The following is a 22969-nucleotide window of genomic DNA, read 5'->3' as shown; positions in this document are numbered from 1 at the left end:
TCTGTTTTTTGTTATACACACTCTGCAATACACAGGTTCTGTTATACACAGGCTCTGCAATACACAGGCTCCGATATACACGGGGAGGCGTGCATTTGCTGGGGCTGCGCTCACCTGCTCGATGCACCTGCTTCAATAGAACTCCCATCTTAGTGAATTGAAACCCAGTCATTAGGTCGACAGTGTCTAGGTAGACAGTCGAAAGGTCGACATGAAAAATTCGGCATGGGAATAGGTCAACATGTTTAGGATTTATTTTTTAAATGACTTGTTCCTACTTCACCATCCCAGTGGGCATAGAGGGAGAATATAATTGTGTGCCGAGCGCAGCGAGCCGTGCGAGGGGACGCCGACGCCGGGCGCAGTACACTGACACAGTGTCCAGGTCCACCTGTGTTGACATAGACAATTTTGTTTTTACAAAAAAACTAATGTCAGCCTTTTTTTACCTAATACACGTCAACTTTTTTCATGCGTCGACCTTTTGACTGTCTACCAATAGCGGTCGACCTTCCGACTATCTACCTACCCACTGTCAGCCTAACAAGCCATACCTGGTAAGATTATCCCCATTGCTTCTATTGCGCGTGACTCTTCCAGTAAGTATGACTGATGCAGCGGCTACATGACAACAGAGAGCAGAGGCATTAATACATAATCACCCCGCTACATAAACAGGGGCCTTGCACTAGTCTAGGCGGATGCATTACATTCACAGAGCACCGGCTGGGAGTTTTATTGAAGCCCCCGCTGCGAAGTCATTGCACACCGCGTCCTATGATCTCCTGCATAATTGACTGGACAGATCCCTTGAAAAGTTATTAAATGCCGAGCAAAATAATAGTCTTCATTATTTAAAGATGAGCTGGGCAGGGAAAGCTGGGAAGGAAATGTTTTGCCAAGACTGCCTGAGGGTTCCGCTGGCAGAGACTCGCAAAGTACTAAACCATAATGAAAGAAGGGTTATCGCTCCTTGCGCCTTCGAGGAACAATCCGGTGTATCCATTAGCACGCGTCTAATTATTATAGAATTTATTTTATTGCTTGATTTATTATTCATCTTTTGCAATCATCACTTAGAGCCGCGATAAATAATTCTGCTAAATTTCACCGTCTTCATTTCTGCCGCCTCAAGAAAACACATTTGCAGAACAATTAACTTGTCATTTGTCATTAAGGCAATCAGAGTCACAGAAAGTTATGGCATTATCCAAAATGCAGTGTTCCCACTTCATAGACTCCGCAGCGTTTAATCGGTGGGAATCCGATGCTATCATCTAACCTGCGCCATCTGTAAAGACAGTGTATGGAGATCGAGGTTCCAGTCCATTTGCATGTCCGACAGGGGGAGAAACAGAGATGCGCAGTTGGAGTACAACTGATTACAGCACTATGGCATATTTTACTGATTTGAACTTGAATGTCTAAAGTTAACCGCTGGTTCAAACTGTTGACAGGCACGATGCCGACAGGCAGATGTTTACAACTGTTGCTATTTCAAATGTAGACAGTCTAAGGATGCTGACGGTTAGGGTAAGGAATCACAATTCACAAATAAATGAAATTAGGCCAAAGTGATTCCTCCACCTCTAAGGCCAGCAGATTATCGCCCTGCTGTGGGCTCGCCGACGACAGACCACCTCCGACCGTGTCTGCTTTAAACATCGCCATATCCTCCAGTGTCTGTTATTTATTTACCAATATTTCGGGAAGCTGAGACCTATTCATGTATGAACTCAACAACGATGGTACTCTAATGCTGGGTACACAAGTGGTGATATGTCGTAAGAGCCGACTGATCAAAATATCGGGCACATCGTCTAGCATGTAACCACTATGTGCTGACAATGGGGCAGATGTATTAAGCCTTAACAAGAGATAAATGCAAGGGTGATAGAGAGATAAACATCCAGCCAATCACCTCCTAACTGTCATGTTACAAGATGTGTTTGAAAAAAGTCAGTTAGGAGCTGATTGGCTGGACGTTTATCTCTCTTTATCACCCTTGCATTTATACATCTGCCCCAATGTGCGCTCATGCTGGTCGTCAGCAACATCCCCATCAGTCCTAAATGCAGTGCTGATGAGAAATGTCATTAGCCGAATGCAGCATGGCCCCGCTGTTGCTCCGTCACTGGTCACATACCGGGTCCTGTCTCTGCCAATGTGGGATGTGTACACATTGTATAGTAAATACCCAGCCTAAGATTTGATGCACCGATCTCTAACTGCTACCAAGTTTTAGTGTAGCTTTAAGAGAGTGTTTGGTGGAGGTGATACTAGTGGTTGGGTGGTGGTGACACTAGTGGTTGGGTGGTGGTGACACTAGTGGTTGGGTGGTGGTAACACTAGTGGTAAGTTGGTGGTGACACTAGTGGTTAGGTGGTGGTGACACTAGTGTTTAGGTGGTGGTAACACTAGTGGTTAGGTGGTGGTGACACTAGTGTTTAGGTGGTGGTAACACTAGTGGTTAGGTGGTGGTGACACTAGTGGTTAGGTGGGGTTACACTAGTGGTTAGGTGGTGGTAACACTAGTGGTTAGGTGGGGTTACACTAGTGTTTAGGTGGTGGTAACACTAGTGGTTAGGTGGTGGTGACACTAGTGGTTAGGTGGTGGTGACACTAGTGGTTAGGTGAAGGTGACACTAGTGGGTAGGTGGGGGTTACACTAGTGGTTAGGTGGTGGTGACACTAGTGGTTAGGTAGTGGTGGTGACACTAGTGGTTAGGTGGTGGTAACACTAGTGGTTAGGTGGTGGTGACACTAGTGGTTAGGTGGGGGTTACACTAGTGGTTAGGTGGTGGTAACACTAGTGGTTAGGTGGTAGTGACACTAGTGGTTAGGTGGGGGTTACACTAGTGGTTAGGTGGGGGTTACACTTGTGGTTAGGTGGTGGTGACACTAGTGGTTAGGTAGTGGTGATGGTAACACTAATGGTTAGGTGGGGGTGACACTAGTGGTTAGGTGGTGGTGACACTGGTGGTTAGGTGGGGGTTACACTAGTGGTTAGGTGGGGGTTACACTTGTGGTTAGGTGGTGGTGACACTAGTGGTTAGGTAGTGGTGATGGTAACACTAATGGTTAGGTGGGGGTGACACTAGTGGTTAGGTGGTGGTGACACTGGTGGTTAGGCTGAAAAATGATGTTAGTCCATTGAGTTTAACCTATGTAACTTGTAACTACTGGCGTGAGTAAGTCATATCTATAGGATTCCCTTAGTGGCCAAAAATGCATCCAGTTTTGATTTAAATTAATTAACAGTAGTTGCTGTAACCACCCCACCGGCAATGAGTTCCAGAATGTTACTGCTCTAATGGTGAAGAATCCTCTTCTTAATTCAGTACGGAATCTCTTTTTCTCGAGCCTCAGTACATGCCCGCGTGTCCTAAGTATAGGCCTGTTAGTGACCAATCATCTCCCAGTTCCATATGATTCCCAATCCTGTATTTGAACATACAAATCATATCACCTCTCACCCTCCGTTTCTCCAGTGAAAACATATTCAGCCTGGTTAACCTATCTTTGTATTCTAGTGATTCGAGACCTTTTACTAGCTTAGTCGCCCTTTTCTGTAACTGTTCCAATTCATTTATGTCCTTTTTAATATTCCCAGTGTGGTCTCACCAATGCTTTGTAAGGAGGCACTATCAAATTGGCATCCCTTGAATACATACCCCTTTTAATGCATGCCAGTGTCCGGTTTGCTTTTTTTGCTGCACTTGAGCAGTGTGCACTACTACCCAATTTTTCATCTATGATGACCCCCAAGTCCTCTGCAGCAGAATTACCTATAATAACTCCATTTAGCCTATAAGTAGCTTGTTCATTTTTGTTCCCATAATGAATTACTTTACATTTTTCAACGCTAAACTGCATTTTCCACCTTTCCGCCCACCTTTCCAGTTTATTTATGTCACTTTGTAGTGTTTCTACATCCTCTCCTGAGTTAATATCCTTACTTAATTTTGTGTCATCTGCAAATATTGCAATTGTACTCACTATTTCACTACCAATATCATTAATGAATATATTAGACTAGGTGGGTCCCACCTTGCAGGACTCCACGTTGGACCTTACCCCAGCTGGAATGTATGCCATTTACCACCACTCTCTGTCCCCAATTGTGCAACCAGTTTTTAATCCAATTACAAATTTTATCTCCTAACCCTAAATTACCTAGTTTCATTAATAACCTTTTATGAGGCACCGTGTCAAAAGCTTTAGCGAAATCAAGTAGTACGGGGGTGACGCTAGTAGTTAGGTGGAGGTGACACTAGTGGTTATGCTTATAATGCCTGTGCCTAGAGAAGTGGGACAGGGGAGAGACGGAGCAGTCCGAGACACACAAAGGTGAGCAGCCCCCCCCCCATATATATAATTATATACAGATATGTCCAACCTCATCCTTGCCACAATTGCCAGCAATGCATTCGCGTTAGGCGTGCCCACAAATGGTCATGTGCACCAAATATACCCAAGCAATCAATACAGAATCCAAAAATACAGGCTTTTTGTAAAGAGCAATTTGCATACATTTTGCCACTAACTCTCCATGTCAGCCACAAGGACGGCCTTTTTTTTTTCAGACCACCCAGCAGGTCACATGTTCCAGGTCACCCAGCAGGTGCACAGGGAAAGTCCACCAACTGTCAAATTTTCCAGAGCACAATGGTGATGCATTGTAAATGGCAGGTGGATGTTCTGCCACATAACTGAATGTGCTCAGGCAACTGCATCATAGAAATTCCTCATTCATTAAAGTCGTCCTTCTGCTATTGATATATATAGATAATAATAATAATAATAATACTTAAGAAGACTCGTCATTGAAGTCAAGGACAAATAACTGCATGGAAGTCACAGAGTAATAAAGTGCTTTGTGACGTGTTACACTCTTTTACATGTCTGTCATGTTTATGAGTCATACATTATTCACACGTGTACATGCTCCATAAATAATTCTTACGTTACCATGTTACAAATCTCAGCACGTGAGCACTGGCTGCAGCTATGCAGATTTTACCCCATTAGCTTAATCGACTACAATGTAATATTTATACTACAAACCACAAACAGGTCTGAAGAAATCAAACATCCTCACCTAGGACGCATCAGCAGCGAGTGGGGACCAGTATAATTACCAAGGGGAAGGACTGGAGGGCTTAGAGAATAGTGTTATGGGAAATTGGTCCACAAAAAAAACAGTAAGGGGGCCGAATATACTATATATATATTTTTAAAGGATGGGGTGAGTGTGTGTGGGGGGGGGGAGGTTAAACCATATGGAGTGGGGGGGTGCCTAGTAACGTGCGATGTTAGACTGACGGAAGGTAGTAAAAAATGTACCAGGATAAATACAATTCTAACTGAAACCAATCCTTAATTTCAGTATATAACAATAGAGAATTATAAAGCCTTGTGTGAATTGTACCAATCAGATTGTACAGATAATTTGTGTAGCACCTGTGTATCTAGGATCTGATTGGTTGCAAACACACCCCTAAAATATATAACTGTGTAATGCAGGGGTTTACGTAACAGATTCTGAGATGACGAAACTGGGGCCATTTTGGTGTAAATACAAATTCAACAGAATTCCGCAGATTGTCATTGTCTTGTAGCCCATTACATTCCCCATAGTCTATTTATATGGGCAATACAGATTGTGGATGATTCTTGGTTATGATTGGGAACACTGGGGTGAAACTAACATAAGAAGGTCATAATTCTTCAGCTTTCATCTCCTGGGCAACATGTCTCTGCACCATTTATACACAAGAGATACATAATTATTTAAAAATATACGTTCAATGAAGTCTGCTGCTTATACAGTAGAACAGTGGGCCTAATTCAGGTTGTTTTGCAAAAGCGAAGTCTAATGGGCAGAACCATGTGCACTGCAGGGGGGGGGATGTAATATTTGCAGAGAGAGTAAGATTTGGCTGGGGTGTGTTCAAACTGAAATCTAAATTGAAGAATAAAGCAGCCAGTATTTAGCCTGCACAGAAAAAAAATAACTCCCCCAAACCTAACTATCTCTGTGCACATGTTGCGTCTGCCCCACCTGCAGTGCAGCATGGTTTTGTCCATTAAAGATTGAGTTTGCTTTTGTGAGCCAACCTGAATCACCCCCAGTAGGTATTACTAGATCAGACAGGGAATTTTGCGTGATTATAATTTATTTATTGATGTTGATACAATAATTTGCAAACATTGTTTATTATTTCTCTGCTGTAGTGGAACAACAAGCTATATAGCACTGTGACCCAGGTCGGACCCGGGTCTGCGCCGTTTACACTGAACCTGGGTCAGCCCTGCTTTTATTCTGTGGATGACATTAAAAATTTTAATTTTAGGACTGATAAACTGCCAGCCAACCTTCCCTCAATGATTTAACATAAAAATTAGATTAAAAGACATGACAAGTTAGCCTGACAATGTTGGTTTATTTTGTAAAATATTTATTCAAAAAGTTGTATTCAGCGCTCAAGCACACACAGCAGTTAAAAAGTGCAGCATCTCCCATGTGCTCCCCCAGCCCCCTTCCCCTGCAGCAGTAGACCGAATCTCACATGTGCTCCCTCAGCACAGACCAAAAAAGAACATAAATGATACTACATACAATTATGATTTCTGTCAGTAGGGTCACTGGAGTGGGAGGCACATCACGCACCCTTCTCCTTTAAGCTCTTGGTTTTGCTACTGCCTGTCAGCTCTGCTTCTTAGTGCAGGATAGGGCTGTGGCAGGTCCACCTATAGAGTCGTGGTGAATGTAGAAGGAACCACACAGACAGCAATAAAGTAACCTCTAATTAGTAAATAAACTAATGTAATAAACTACTAACGACAATTCCTGTAGTTGTATATTGATACACCCAGTGGTGCACCCAGCATTCAGTATAGTAACTGAGGAGAGAAGGGGTTTACCCGTAAGAGGGTGGGCTAAAGACAAAAACACTTTTTGGGTGCACTGATAGTGATTGTTTTAAAATATAACTTTTATAACAACTTCTAAAATATATAGGCAGAATGAACAAAGAAAATGTAAAAAATAATTTATTTATATCGATAGTGTGTTCAGGCTGTAATGGCCTATTTCAGTGCCAGGTAGCAGGTGTGCCCAGAGCCTGTGTGCACTGTTCGCATGGCTGCTGTCTTTTGCCGCTGCAACGCACTGTGGAACACATGGCACCAACTTCCAGAAAGCGTGTCACGTGCTTCCGGTATCCTTTCAGCACTACCCGGATGTCCCAACCTGGGTTGGGAACGTTTACACCGCCCACTACTCAGGTCCTACCAATGTTCCACCCTGGTCAGGACCTGGGAAGGATTCCAGTGTAAATGGACCTAGGTTGGTCCCTTTTACACCAACGCTGACCTGGGTTTTTTTGGCTCGGTGTATAAATAACTAACATCATATATATTTGGTCTTGTCTGTCTGTGGTTAGAAGCCAGGAAATGTATCAGACTTCTATGTTAGAGCTACTTAATACACATTGGCTGCGATCTCCAGCTCACAAGTAGTCAGGTTAAGAACGTTAATTAATAAATATTGGGGGCGATTCAGGCCAGCTCAGTGCGGGAAGAATTCGTTACCCCGGCCAATGTTTGGGGTTTGTGCATGTGCAAGCCCCAGGGCCGAACGCTTTCAGCAAGTTTCACACCCGCCAGTGCATTCGCTCCAGGATGGGCTGCCTAGCAAACAGCCCCGAATCAGGCCCATTTTACCACCAGTAAATAGCACAGCAGAAAGGATGAAAATAAAGTGCAAATCATTATATTATTACTTAAGAGTTTACATCGAAAGCAAATAGACAAAACTGATATGACAAGAATGAAAACCACCAAGGCCATAAAACCTGGAAAATAGTAACTCACGGCTATGTACTATGGCTGCAACACTGGGGATAACGGGGATAACATGGGAATCTTCACTAGAGAATCGCAGCGTTCTCTCTAGAACCATCCCCATAGTGCAGTCTGGGCCCAGCGATATGGGGCGAAGATTCCTCATCCTCCATTAGCAAAGGTGGTAAGTGGCTCAGGAAAGGGGGCACTACAGTAGTGCCACACTACTATCTGCCACCTAGCCTGGAGACTAGGCATGAGGCTCATTCCTGGCCTCTTCTTTCAGGAGTCTTGCTGGGTGCTGAATGTCTTCCTGGAGAATGTGATCTGGGACGCCGTTCCTTACACCGCGTACCCCGAGAGAAGGCGGCGACTGCTTAGTGCCTGAGTAACCAATAGGCTGCAGCCATGGGCACCTGGAACCTTTACTCAGGCCCTGGTGACTGCTATTGATGTAGTCTATGCCCTCTAACCCCAAGGCTGCACTCGGTATGGCATTGGGCACTGCCCATGGGGGCATAGGTTATTTACTGGGGCAGATTCAACAAACGATCATGAGTTTGCCTCTTAAGTTAGTCGGGCAAATTTATCGAGTGATATTCTTGTTACCACTTGTTACGAATCAAGCAGCTCCACCTGTTGTGTGTTTGAAAAATGCCAGTTGGGAGCGAATTGGTTGTAGCACCATTTACTGTTAGTAATTAGTGATAACAAGAATATCACTCATTGATAAATCTCCCCCCTAGCACTTACAGTCTGATTATCCTCATGCGTTCGGCGGGCACAGATAGTGAATGTGAGCTGTATGCATCATCTACAGAACTAGATAGAAAATCAATGTCTAGAAAATAATTATAGCAACACAACAGTGAATCTTTGTCAAAGATTTCATTTACTTAAATCAAACAAATCTTATTAACACTCCCCCCCCCCCCCCTCGCCCCTGTCTGTTGGAACACAGGTTCTATTTGCAACAAAAATACTGAGTACAGCCTGCAGAGACGCTGTACCCCACCTCCTTGTACAGGGGACCCCTGGTGATTTATAGCTGTACAGAACTGTTTGCAGGATCACTCAGCCATGGCACTGTGAGTATACAGGCATCAACATGCAAGTCACCAGTTCTAATGAAACTACAAGTCCCAGCAGAGGCTGCTGGGTGATGCTGGGATTTCTGTCCCACGGAGATTGCATGGATCAGCTGTTGTTAATGCAGAGACTGGATCTACACCCCCCCCCCCCCCCTTATCATTGCCTGCCTACATGTCATAGACAGGATGACTTCTATATACTGTACATCTTACATTATCCTGAGAAATCCGAGTAGCCTGGCAAACAGGGCATAGCTGGCACTATAACTGCCTGGTGCAGCTGGCAGAGGAGCTCCATAAATCAGGTAGGGATGGATGCTGCCAGCAGTAGTACTCAGTATCACTGTTCTATAAAGCTGATCACAGCACTATACATTGTGCTATCGCTGCAATATTAATCTGATACACCTGTACTAATGCCCGGTGATCCCCTGTACTGATGCACGGTGATACCCCTGTACTAAGGCTCGGCGATACCCCAGTACTTTGGTGATACCCCTGTACTGATGCTCGGTGATACTCCTGTACTGATGCTCGGTGATCCCCTGTACTGATGCTCGGTTATACCCCTGTACTAAGGCTCGGCGATACCCCAGTACTTCGGTGATACCCCTGTACCAAGGCTCGGTGATACCCCAGTACTGATGCTCTGTGATACCCCTGTACTGATGCACGGTGATACTCCTGTACTGATGCACGGTGATACCCTGTACCGATGCCCGGTGATACCCCTGTACTAAGGCTCGGTGATACCCCTGTACTAATGCACGGTGATACCCCAGTACTGATGCTCGGTGATACTCCTGTACTGATGCACGGTGATACCCCTGTACTGATGCACGGTGATACCCCTGTACTGATGCTCGGTGATACTCCTGTACTGATGCACGGTGATACCCCAGTACTGATGCTCGGTGATACCCCAGTACTGATGCTCGGTGATACCCCTGTACTGATGCTCGGTGATACTCCTGTACTGATGCTCGGTGATACCCCAGTACTGATGCTCGGTGATACTCCTGTACTGATGCTTGGTGATACTCCTGTACTGATTCTCGGTGATACCCCTGTACTGATGCACGGTGATACCCTGTACTGATGCTCGGTGATACCCCAGTACAGATGCTCGGTGATACTCCTGTACTGATGCTCGGTGATACCCCTGTACTGATGCTCGGTGATACTCCTGTACTGATGCTCGGTGATACCCCTGTACTAATGCACGGTGATACCCTGTACTGATGCTCGGTGATACCCCTGTACTGATGCCCGGTGATACTCTGTACTGATGCTCGGTGATACTCCTGTACTGATGCACGGTGATACCCCTGTACTGATGCACGGTGATACCCTGTACTGATGCACGGTGATACCCTGTACCGATGCCCGGTGATACCCCTGTACTAAGGCTCGGTGATACCCCAGTACTGATGCTCTGTGATACCCCTGTACTGATGCACGGTGATACCCTGTACTGATGCTCGGTGATACCCCTGTACTGATGCACGGTGATTCTCCTGTACTGATGCTCGGTGATACTCCTGTACTGATGCACGGTGATACCCCTGTACTGATGCACGGTGATACCCCTGTACCGATGCCCGGTGATACTCTGTACCGATGCTCGGTGATACCCCTGTACTGATGCACGGTGATACTCCTGTACTGATGCTCGGTGATACTCCTGTACTGATGCACGGTGATACCCCTGTACTGATGCACGGTGATACCCCTGTACTGATGCACGGTGATACCCTGTACTGATGCTCGGTGATACCCCTGTACTGATGCTCTGTGATACCCCTGTACCGATGCTCGGTGACACCCCTGTACTGATGCACGGTGATACCCCTGTACCGATGCACGGTGATACCCTGTACTGATGCACGGTGATACCCCTGTACTGATGCACGGTGATACCCCTGTACTGATGCACGGTGATACTCCTGTACTGATGCACGGTGATAACCTGTACTGATGCTCGGTGATACTCCTGTACTGATGCTCGGTGATACCCTGTACTGATGCTCGGTGATACCCCTGTACTGATGCACGGTGATACTCCTGTACTGATGCTCGGTGATACTCCTGTACTGATGCTCGGTGATACTCCTGTACTGATGCTCGGTGATACCCTTTACTGATGCACGGTGATACCCTATACCGATGCCCGGTGATACCCCTGTACTAAGGCTCGGTGATACCCCAGTACTGATGCTCTGTGATACCCCTGTACTGATGCACGGTGATACCCTGTACTGATGCTCGGTGATACCCCTGTACTGATGCACGGTGATACTCCTGTACTGATGCACGGTGATACTCTGTACTGATGCCCGGTGATACCCCTGTACTAAGGCTCGGCGATACAACAGTACTGATGCTCTGTGATACCCCTGTACCAAGGCTCGGTGATACCCCTGTACTGATGCTCTGTGATACCCCTGTACTGATGCTCGGTGATACTCCTGTACTGATGCTCGATGATACTCCTGTACTGATGCTCGGTGATACTCCTGTACTGATGCACGGTGATACCCCTGTACTGATGCACGGTGATACCCCAGTACTGATGCTCGGTGATACTCCTGTACTGATGCACGGTGATACCCCTGTACTGATGCACGGTGATACCCCTGTACTGATGCTCGGTGATACTCCTGTACTGATGCACGGTGATACCCCTGTACTGATGCACGGTGATACCCCTGTACTGATGCACGGTGATACCCCAGTACTGATGCTCGGTGATACTTCTGTACTGATGCTCGGTGATACCCCAGTACTGATTCACGGTGATACCCCTGTACTGATGCACGGTGATACCCCTGTACTGATGCTCGGTGATACCCCTGTACTGATGCATGGTGATACCCCTGTTCTGATGCTCAGTGATACCCCTGTACTGATGCTCGGTGATACCCCAGTACTGATGCTCGGTGATACCCCTGTACTGATGCACGGTGATACCCTGTACTGATGCACGGTGATACCCCAGTACTGATGCTCGGTGATCCCCCAGTACTGATGCACGGTGATACCCCTGTACTGATGCTCTGTGATACCCCTGTACCGATGCTCGGTGATACCCCTGTACCGATGCACGGTGATACCCCAGTACTGATGCTCGGTGATCCCCCAGTAATGATGCACGGTGATACCCCTGTACTGATGCACGGTGATACCCCTGTACTGATGCACGGTGATACCCCAGTACTGATGCTCGGTGATCCCCCAGTACTGATGCACGGTGATACCCCTGTACTGATGCACGGTGATACCCCAGTACTGATGCTCGATGATACCCCTGTACTGATGCTCGTGATACCTTGTACTGATGCTCGGTGATAACCTGTACTGATGCTCGGTGATACTCCTGTACTGATGCTCGATGATACCCCTGTACTGATGCTCGTGATACCTTGTACTGATGCTCGGTGATAACCTGTACTGATGCTCGGTGATACTCCTGTACTGATGCTCGGTGATACCCGAGTACTGATGCTCTGTGATACCCCTGTACTGATGCACGGTGATACCCCTGTACTGATGCTCGGTGATACTCCTGTACTGATGCTCGGTGATACTCCTGTACTGATGCTCGGTGATACCCTGTACTGATGCTCGATGATACTCCTGTACTGATGCTCGGTAATATTCCTGTACTGATGCTCGGTGATACTCCTGTACTGATGCACGGTGATACCCCAGTACAGATGCTCGGTGATACTCCTGTACTGATGCACGGTGATACCCCTGTACTGATGCTCGGTGATACTCCTGTACTGATGCTCGGTGATACTCCTGTACTGATGCTCGGTGATACCCTGTACTGATGCTCGGTGATACCCCTGTACTGAGGCATGGTGATACCCTGTACTGATGCTCGGTGATACTCCTGTACTGATGCACGGTGATACCCTGTACTGATGCACGGTGATACCCCAGTACAGATGCTCGGTGATACTCCTGTACTGATGCTCGGTGATACTCCTGTACTGATGCTCGGTGATACTCCTGTACTGATGCTCGGTGATACTCCTGTACTAATGCTCGGTGATACCCTGTACCGATGCCAGGTGATACCCCAGTACTGATGCTCGGTGATACCCCTGTACCGATGCCCGGTGATACCCCAGTACAGATGCTCGGTGATACTCCTGTACTGATGCTCGGTGATACCCCTGTACTGCTGCTCGGTGATACCCCTGTACTGATGCTCGGTGATACTCCTGTACTGATGCTCGGTGATACTCCTGTACTGATGCCCGGTGATACCCTGTACCGATGCCTGGTGATACCCCTGTACCGATGCCTGGTGATACCCCTGTACTGATGCTCGGTAATACCCCTGTACTGATGCCCGGTGATACCCCTGTACCGATGCCTGGTGATACCCTGTACCAATGCCCGGTGATACCCTGTACTCATGCCCTTGCACTATCACGATATTCCGACATAATACATGCATTAGGGACAGTAGCACAGTAGCACAGTGGCTGGTATTGCTATGATACTTGGCACAAAATATATTACTGAAAGTTTTTGTCACTATAATCCCTGGGTCGCCCTAACCAGAGTGGTCATACTCAGTGTCACTATATCAGATAATGGGGAATCACGATAGGAAATAAAGACATTGCAGAGAACATACTCAGTATCCCCGCAGATTGCTATGTTATAATGTACAGAAGAGAGATAGTTATAGGATTATTACTGTACGGCTGAGCTCGCTGTGTATGATATATACAGAATATATGGTCCCGAGTGTCTATGGCACGATACCGTCAGTACACAGGTACATCACCAGCAACTGCTACTATTAATAATACACTGTATACACAGTAACAAGCAACCGCACCACCACAGAGGGGATAACACACTGCATACAGGTAATACTCAGTCCAACGCTAGGAGACAACATCGTCCTGTCATACTCTATCCGATCCCACTATATACTCCATCCTACTATGTCACAGGCAGGATACAGTGACAGTATACATAGATAGGAGGTACGGTATTACTCTGTATGACACTACTATATATATATATATAACAGTGAGACTGAGCAGGACCAACGACAGTATACAGAGGTACTACTCAGTCCCACTATATACTCCATCCTACTATGTCACAGGCAGGATACAGTGACAGTATACATAGATAGGAGGTACGGTATTACTCTGTATGACACTACTATATATATATAACAGTGAGACTGAGCAGGACCAACGACAGTATACAGAGGTACTACTCAGTCCCACTATATACTCCATCCTACTATGTCACAGGCAGGATACAGTGACAGTATACATAGATAGGAGGTACGGTATTACTCTGTATGACACTACTATATATATATAACAGTTAGACTGAGCAGGACCAACGACAGTATACAGAGGTTCTACTCAGTCCCACTATATACTCCATCCTACTATGTCACAGGCAGGATACAGTGACAGTATACATAGATAGGAGGTACGGTATTACTCTGTATGACACTACTATATATATATAACAGTTAGACTGAGCAGGACCAACGACAGTATACAGAGGAACTACTCAGTCCCACTATATAAAACGTACATTTGCGGGAGGGGTAATAGTTACATTCTATAACACTGTATAGAAGGAGGGGTTATTCTCAGTCACACTCTATAACAGGAGGGGTAATACTTAGTCACACTGTATACCAGGAGGGGTAATACTCAGTCACACTCTATAACAGGAGGGGTAATACTCAGTCACACTGTATACCAGGAGGGGTAATACTCAGTCACACTGTATACCAGGAGGGGTAATACTTAGTAACACCCTCACTATAGGGAGTAGTCATAATAAGTCTCCTTAAAAGGAGACTACAGTAGTTATACTCAGTGTCACTATAAGGGGGTGTAGTTATAAAATCGGTGTCACTATATGGGGGGTAGTTATATACTCGGTGTCACTATATGGGGGGTAGTTATATACTCGGTGTCACTATATGGAGGGTAGTTATATACTCGCTGTCACTATATGGAGGTAGTTATATACTCGGTGTCACTATATGGGGGGTAGTTATATACTTGGTGTTACTGCATGGGGGGTAGTTATATACTTGGTGTCACTATATTGGGGGTATATACCCGATGTCACTCTATGGGGGTAGTTATATACTCGGTGTCACTATATTGGGGGTATATACCCGATGTCACTCTATGGGGGTAGTTATATACTTGGTGTCACTATATTGGGGGTATATACCCGATGTCACTCTATGGGGGTAGTTATATACTTGGTGTCACTATATTGGGGGTATATACCCGATGTCACTCTATGGGGGTAGTTATATAGTCGGTGTCACTATATGGGGGGTATATACCCGTGTCACTCTATGGGGGTAGTTATATACTCGGTGTCACTATAGGGGGAGGTACTTATATACCCGGTGTTCACTATATGGGGGGGGGGGTAGTTATATACCCGGTGTTCACTATATGGGGGTTGTTATATACCCGGTGTCACTATATGGGGGGGGGGGGGTAGTTATATACTCGGTATCACTATATGGGGGGGTAGTTTTATAATCGGTGTCACTATATGGGGGGGGTAGTTATATAATCGGTGTCACTATATGGGGGGGGTAGTTATATAATCGGTGTCACTATATGGGGGTTGTTATATACCCGGTGTCACTATATGGGGGGGGGGTAGTTATATACTCGGTATCACTATATGGGGGGGGTAGTTATATAATCGGTGTCACTATATGGGGGGGGGTAGTTATATAATCGGTGTCACTATATGGGGGGGGTAGTTATATAATCGGTGTCACTATATGGGGGTAGTTATTTACTTGGTATCACTATATGGGGGGAAGTTACTCTATACTCTGTATCACTATATGGGGTATATGCTCGGTGTCACTATATTGGGGGGGGGGGTTATATACTCGGTGTCACTATATGGGGTAGTTATATACTCGGTGTCACTATACGGGGTATATACCCGGTGTCACTCTATGGGGGTAGTTATATACTCGGTGTCACTATAGGGGGGGGGGGGGTAGTTATATACTCGGTATCACTATATGGGGGGGGGGTAGTTATATAATCGGTGTCACTATATGGGGGTAGTTATTTACTTGGTATCACTATATGGGGGGAAGTTACAGTATACTCTGTATCACTATATGGGGTATATGCTCGGTGTCACTATATTGGGGGGGGGAGTTATATACTCGGTGTCACTATATGGGGTAGTTATATACTCGGTGTCACTATATGGGGGGTAGCTACTGTATACTCGGTGTCACTATACGGGGTATATACTCGGTGTCACTGTATGGCGGGGGGTAGTTATATACTCGGTGTCACTATATATGGGGTAGTTATATACTCGGTGTCACTATATGGGGGTGGGGTAGTTAAACTCGTTATCACTATATGGGGTAGTTATATACTCGGTATCACTATATGGGGTAATTATATACTCGGTGTCACTATATGGGGGGTAGCTACTGTATACTCTGTGTCACTATATGGGGTATATGCTCGGTGTCACTATATGGGGGGGGTAGTTATATACTCGGTGTCACTATATGGGGTAGTTATATACTCGGTGTCACTATATGGGGGAGGGTAGTTATATACCCGGTATCACTATATGGGGGGGGGGGGGGTAGTTACATACTCGGTGTCACTATATGGGGGAGGGTAGTTATATACCCGGTATCACTATATGGGGGGGGGGGGGTAGTTACATACTCGGTGTCACTATATGGGGGGGGGGGGAGTAATTATACTCGGCGTCACTATATGGAGGGGGGGTAGTTACATACTCGGTGTCACTATATGGGGGGGGGGTAGTTACATACTCGGTGTCACTATATGGTGGGTGGGGGGGGGGGTAGTTATATACCAGGTGTCACTATATGGAGGGTGGGGGGGTAGTTATATACCAGGTGTCACTATATGGGGGGGGGGGGTAGTTACATACTCGGTATCACTATATGGGGGGGGGGTAGTTACATACTCGGTGTCACTATATGTGGGGGGGTAGTTACATACTCGGTGTCACTATATGGTGGGGGGGGACGGGGGGGGTGGGTAGTTATATACCAGGTGACACTATATGGAGGGTGGAGGGTAGTTATATACTCGGTGTCACTATATGGGAGGGGGGGTAGTTACATACTCGGTGTCACTATATGGGGGGGGTAGTTACATACTCGGTGTCACTATTTGGTGGGGGGGGGGGGTAGTTATATACCAGGTGTCACTATATGGAGGGTGGGGGGTAGTTATATACCAGGTGTCACTATATGGGGAGTGGAGGGTGGGTAGTTACATACTCGGTATCACTATATGGGGGTAAATACCCGGTATCACCGGAGGGTACTCACGCTGCTGTTGTGCCCGGACCAATGCACCATCGCCTGGTTGTGAGCGGAGTCCCCGGTCAGGGAGAACGTGCTGCTGCTCAGCTTCAGCTCCTCCACGCTGAACCGGCTCACCCGGTCCGGGTCACTGGCCTGTGCTCGGGTCACCCTGCGCCCGCCAGCCTCTCTCACCCGTCTCCCTGCCCTTCTGGGCGCCTCCTGGGAGTCCGGGGCACCGTGCCCACTGGGCGTGGGGCTGCGTGTGGGGGCATATGCGGCTGTACCCTCTCTCAGCCTGCCACCCTCACCACCCCTGGCATCATCCCTGGCACTAGCATATCCGCTGGCAGCGGTACCTCCCCTGGCACTGCCATCTCCACTATCACTGCCATGCCCCCTGATAACATTCCTGGCACTGCCATGCCTTCTGGTATCACCCATGGCACTGTCATGTCGCCTGCCACCCCCCCTGGCACTGCCATCGCCCCTAGTATCCCCCCTGGCACCCATAAAACGAACATCACCATTGCCCCAATAACTCTTTCCGGAGCCCAACAACTCTTCCTCATCACCCCCCTCACCCACATGCTGCCCGGTCCTGCCACTCACATCTCCCTCTGTGCCCATGAAGAACTCTGCCTCAGCCCCTGTATGCCCATGCTGCCCTCTGGCTCCCCCTTGCCTCAGCACATCACCCTCCCGATCACCCCAGCTACCCCTGCCTCCTGCCCCTTCATACCCCTCGCCCACATCATGCCCCGCAGCCCCATTAATGCTATATGTCCTCCTCCAGGCTGCAGGATCCTGGTCAGTGCCCTCCATCTGCCCATCACCCATGCTGTGCCCACTATGCCCCAACGTCTCCCCCCAGCCACCTGCAGCAGTCCCCTGCATCCTCTTCACCATGTGCCCAGCACCTGCCCCCTGCTGTAATCTAATGTGAGGGTGGCAGGATGAGCAGGTCAGCTCCCCTCTGACCCCCTCCAGCCTCATCACAGTGACCAGTAAGACCAGCAGCCCAAAGTCCTGGAGACCCCCCATGGTCAGAAGCTCCTCTCACTCCAACTCCATGGAAGTTTCTCAGCGCTCAGGCTGGATGGAGCAGGCAGGGGGAAAAGGAATTTTCTTGCAGAGCTGATGATGTCGGGTTTGATGTAGGATCCAGCAGACAGGGGAGGAGCTGGATGGAGAGAGGGAGAGAGGGAGAGAGAGAGAGGGAGAGAGGATGGGAGAGAGTGAGGAATAGAGGGGGAGACAAAGTTGAAGTGGATCTGAGAGCTCCAGTGCCAGAGAGACAGTGAGGGAGGAAGATGAGAGTGCAGAGACTGCTGGTGCATTCAGTGAGGATGCAGCCCAGACAGCCACCAGGCACAGTCACACACAGCAATGACACATGTCCTTAACCCCTTCCCTCCCACAGGGGGCAGCAGAGCTCCTGCTGCTGGCACACTAGAGGTTAAGCCCTAACAGCAGCCCATTGTATTTTCTGATCATTAACCAAGTCTGTGCTAAAAGAAGCGCACTGTCCTCTGTGCTGCATCTGCTCAAACTTTCCCCCTGTCTTCCCACCATCAACCCTGCAGCAGCCCTTATTGGGCTACCCCTGGCACCCTGCTGCGGAGGCTGCCAGAGGCCCTGGCACCCTGCTGCGGTGGCTGACAGAGGAATGATTTCAAAGTTTTGGAACTACAAGTCACAGCAAGCCCTGATGGCAAATGAATGCTTTGGGCATGCCAGAGAAGGTTGAACTACAAGCACCAGCATGCTGATTGCTGCCAGTGGGTGCCAGAGCTTGCTGGAGCTTTAAGAACGTTAAACACCTGCTGCTGGAACTTGTAGTTAAATCAATTTGCCTGACAGTCAAGCTGGGTACACACTAGACAACGATGATGATACTGTGAACGATAATATCATGCACATCGTTTAGTGTGTTCACAGTATATCGTTAGTGGTGCGCTGTCCCATGGTCGTTCACGGTTCTTGTTTGAACATGTAGCCAAATCTGACAATATCGCCAACAACAGCATGTTCGGGGAGGATCCCGGTGACGTCACTGAACAATATTGTTCAGTAATTAAGCGCTAGATCAGGCATGTCCAACCTGCGGCCCTCCAGATGTTGTGAAACTACACATTCCCAGCATGCCTTGCAGTAGTTTTAGCATTCCCTAATAGCAATACTATGGTATGGCATGCTGGGATGTGTAGTTTTACAACAGCTGGAGGGCCACAGGTTGGACATGCCTGCGCTAGATCATTCGTTTGGCAGCACCGTTGATATCGTTAACAAAGTATTGTAATATTCTGTTTAGTAAATACCCCAAGGGTATATTCATCAAAAAACGCATTTTAGCCCCAAAAATCATAACTACTTATAACTGCATATTGGGCCTAATTCAGATCTGATCACAAATTCAAAATCTTTCTTAAATGGACAAAGCAATGCTGCACTGCAGGTGGGGCAGATGTAACATGTGCAGAGAGATTTAGATTTGGGTGGGGGGTGTTCAAACTGAAATCTAAATTCGAATGGAAGAATAAACAGCCAGTATTTACCCTGCACAGAAACAAAATAACTCAACCAAATCTATCTCTCTCTATACAGGTTACATCTGCCCCACCTGCAGTGCAGCATGGTTTTATCCATAAGAGAAAGATTTGGATTTGCGATCAGGTCTGAATTAGACCCATTGTGGCAACATCAAACGATATATATTGTTTATTCCCTGCATTATAATGTTACTAAATATTCCCCAAATAACCTTATTATACTGTATATCCTCCTACATCCCTACAGAATGATGCCTGGGACATGGTGATACAATACTGCTGGCTCTCATTAGTTCTTTATGTATTGCCCTCATCCCAATTCAATTAATTCATGGATTGAATGTTTCCAGGACTGTGTCTGGCACCCTGGGGTTCTGTGAGGCTCTGGCAGGGGTGCGTCCGGTGCGTGGTCCATGACCAAATCAACTTATTTATGTAATCATTGCTAGCGGCTGCCAATCATAAAATATAAGGACAATAAGAAGCACAACTGTGCACTACTACATACCTGTGCACAACGGCATAACTGTGCACCACCTCATAACCGTGCCCCACCACATAATTGTACCCCGCCACATAACTGTACCCCACCACATAACTATTTCCTACAACATAACTGTGCACCACCACATAACTGTTCTTCACCACATAACTGTGCACCACCACATAACTGTACCCCACCAAATAAATGTTTCCTGCCACATAACTGTACACCACCATATAACCGTGCTTCACCACATAACTGTACCCCACCATATAACTGTTTCCTGCCACATAACTGTACACCACCATATAACCGTGCTTCACCACATAACTGTACCCCACCATATAACTGTTTCCTGCCACATAACTGTACACCACTACATAACTGTAGCCCAACACATAACTGTACCCCAACACATAACTGTGCACACCACATAACTGTACCCCAACACATAACTGTGCACCACCACATAACTATACCCCACCACATAACTGTACCCCAACACATAACTGTGCACTCCACATAACTGTACCCCAACACATAACTGTGCACTATCGCATACGCATAACTGTTCCCCACCACATAATTGTACCCCAACACATAACTGTGCACCACCACATAATTGTACCCCAACACATAACTGTGCACCACCACATAATTGTACCCCAACACATAACTGTGCACCACCACATAAAAGTATACCACCACATAACTGTACTCCAACACATAACTGTACCCCAACACATTACTGTGCACCACCACACATACAGTAACTGCACCACCACATAACTGTGCTGCACCACATAACTGTACCTCACCACATAACTGTTTCCTGACACATTACTGTACCCCAACACATAACTGTGCACCACCACATAACTATACCCCACCACATAACTGTGCACCACCACATAACTATACCCCACCACATAACTGTGCACTACCACATAACTGTGCACCACCACATAATTGTACCCCAAAACATAACAGTACACCACCACATAACTGTACCCCAACACATAACTGTACCCCAACACATACAGTAACTGCACCACCACATAACTCTCAGCGCTACATAATCTCACGTTTCCTGCTGACCCCCGCGCCTCAGTGCCTCTCAGTGCTACATATTCTGCTACATATTCTCACTTTTCCTGCTGACCCCTGAACCTCAGTGCTACATATTCTCACGTTTCCTGCTGACCCCCACACCTCAGTGCCTCTCAGCGCTACATATTCTCACATTTCCTGCTGACTCCGGCACCTCAGTGCCTCTCAGTGCTACATATTCTCACGTTTCCTGCTGACCCCTGTGCCTCAGTGCCTCTCAGTGATACATATTGTCACATTTCCTGCTAAATCCCGCGCCTCAGTGCCTCTCAGCGCTACATATTCTCAAGTTTCCTGCTGACTCCCGCACCTCAGTGCCTCTCAGTGCTACATAGTCTCACGTTTCCTGCTGACCCCCGCGCCTCAGTGCCTCTCAGCGCTACATATTCTCACGTTTCCTGCTGACCCCCGCGCCTCAGTGCCTCTCAGTGCTACATATTCTCACATTTCCTGCTGACCCCCGCGCCTCACTGCCTCTCAGCGCTTCATATTCTCACATTTCCTGCTGACTCCTGTGCCTCAGTGCCTCTCAGTGCTACATAGTCTCACATTTCCTGCTGACCCCCCGCACTTAAGTGCCTCTCAGCATACTTGCCTACTTTTGAAAACTAGGTTCAGGGAGATTATAGTTGGTAGTACAATTTTGCACAGTGCCCCATTGAGGGGGCATGTCATGCTCCATCTAAAGGGAGTGTCTAGTTCAATATATGGAGAGATTGTGAATGAGATTGTGAATGTGGCACCTAGAAGAGTGGGTGTGTCCTGCTACATCTGAGAGGAATCTTCTAAAATGACTTAGATCCAAATGTAGATGAGCCCCAAAGCAGTTAGTAAGAGCTAATATACTTGGTAAAGTGCTGGGAAATGGCACTGATGATTTAATGTAAATGTATCTGTCTCTCATTCCTACATACATACAAAAATGTAACAGTGTAATGTGGGCTAGGTGAAATGAGGGAGATTGCTAGACTAATGAGGGAGAGAGGGAGATTGCTGCTGTGTCAGGGAGTCTCCTGCAGAATGCAGGAGGGGAGGTAACTATGATGTAACATTATAATGAAGGCTAGATGACATGAGGGAGATTGCTAGACTAATGAGGGAGAGAGGAGATTGCTGCTATGTCAGGGCGTCTCCTGCAGAATGCAGGAGGGGAGGTAACTATGATGTAACAGTGTAATGTGGGCTAGGTGACATGAGGGACATTGCTAGACTAATGAGGGAGAGAGGGGGATTGCTGCTATGTCAGGGAGTCATCTGCAGAATGCAGGAGGGGAGGTAACTATGATGTAACATTATAATGAAGGCTAGATGACATGAGGGAGATTGCTAGACTAATGAGGGAGAGAGGAGATTGCTGCTATGTCAGGGAGTCTCCTGCAGAAAGCAGGAGGGGAGGTAACTATGATGTAACAGTGTAATGTGGGCTAGGTGACATGAGGGAGATTGCTAGACAAATGAGGGAGAGAGGAGATTGCTGCTATGTCAGGGAGTCTCCTGCAGAATGCAGGAGGGGAGGTAACTATGATGT

The 22969-nt window shown here is 47.1% G+C and overlaps 1 protein-coding gene across 5 annotated transcripts in view; it reads right to left on the bottom strand.

Annotated features, from left to right (window-relative positions):
- Positions 1-18637, bottom strand: part of SORCS1 (sortilin related VPS10 domain containing receptor 1) — a 501652-nt gene extending 483015 nt beyond the window's left edge. For 3 of the 5 annotated variants that reach the window (XM_083149860.1, XM_083149859.1, XM_083149861.1), the window contains exon 1: positions 17323-18636. In XM_083149860.1, the coding sequence (XP_083005986.1) occupies positions 17323-18339 (1017 nt within the window). In that variant the 5' untranslated portion in view covers positions 18340-18636. Of the gene's footprint in view, positions 1-17322 lie in introns of all 5 variants that reach the window. The other 2 variants (XM_083149856.1, XM_083149858.1) reach the window with 1 other exon arrangement.
- Positions 18638-22969: the final 4332 nt, after the last annotated feature.

Source organism: Crinia signifera, chromosome 6 (assembly GCF_055691185.1).
Source record: "Crinia signifera chromosome 6, ASM5569118v1, whole genome shotgun sequence".
NCBI classification, from domain to species: Eukaryota; Metazoa; Chordata; class Amphibia; order Anura; family Myobatrachidae; genus Crinia; species Crinia signifera.
This window is presented reverse-complemented; position numbering and strand designations above follow the sequence as displayed.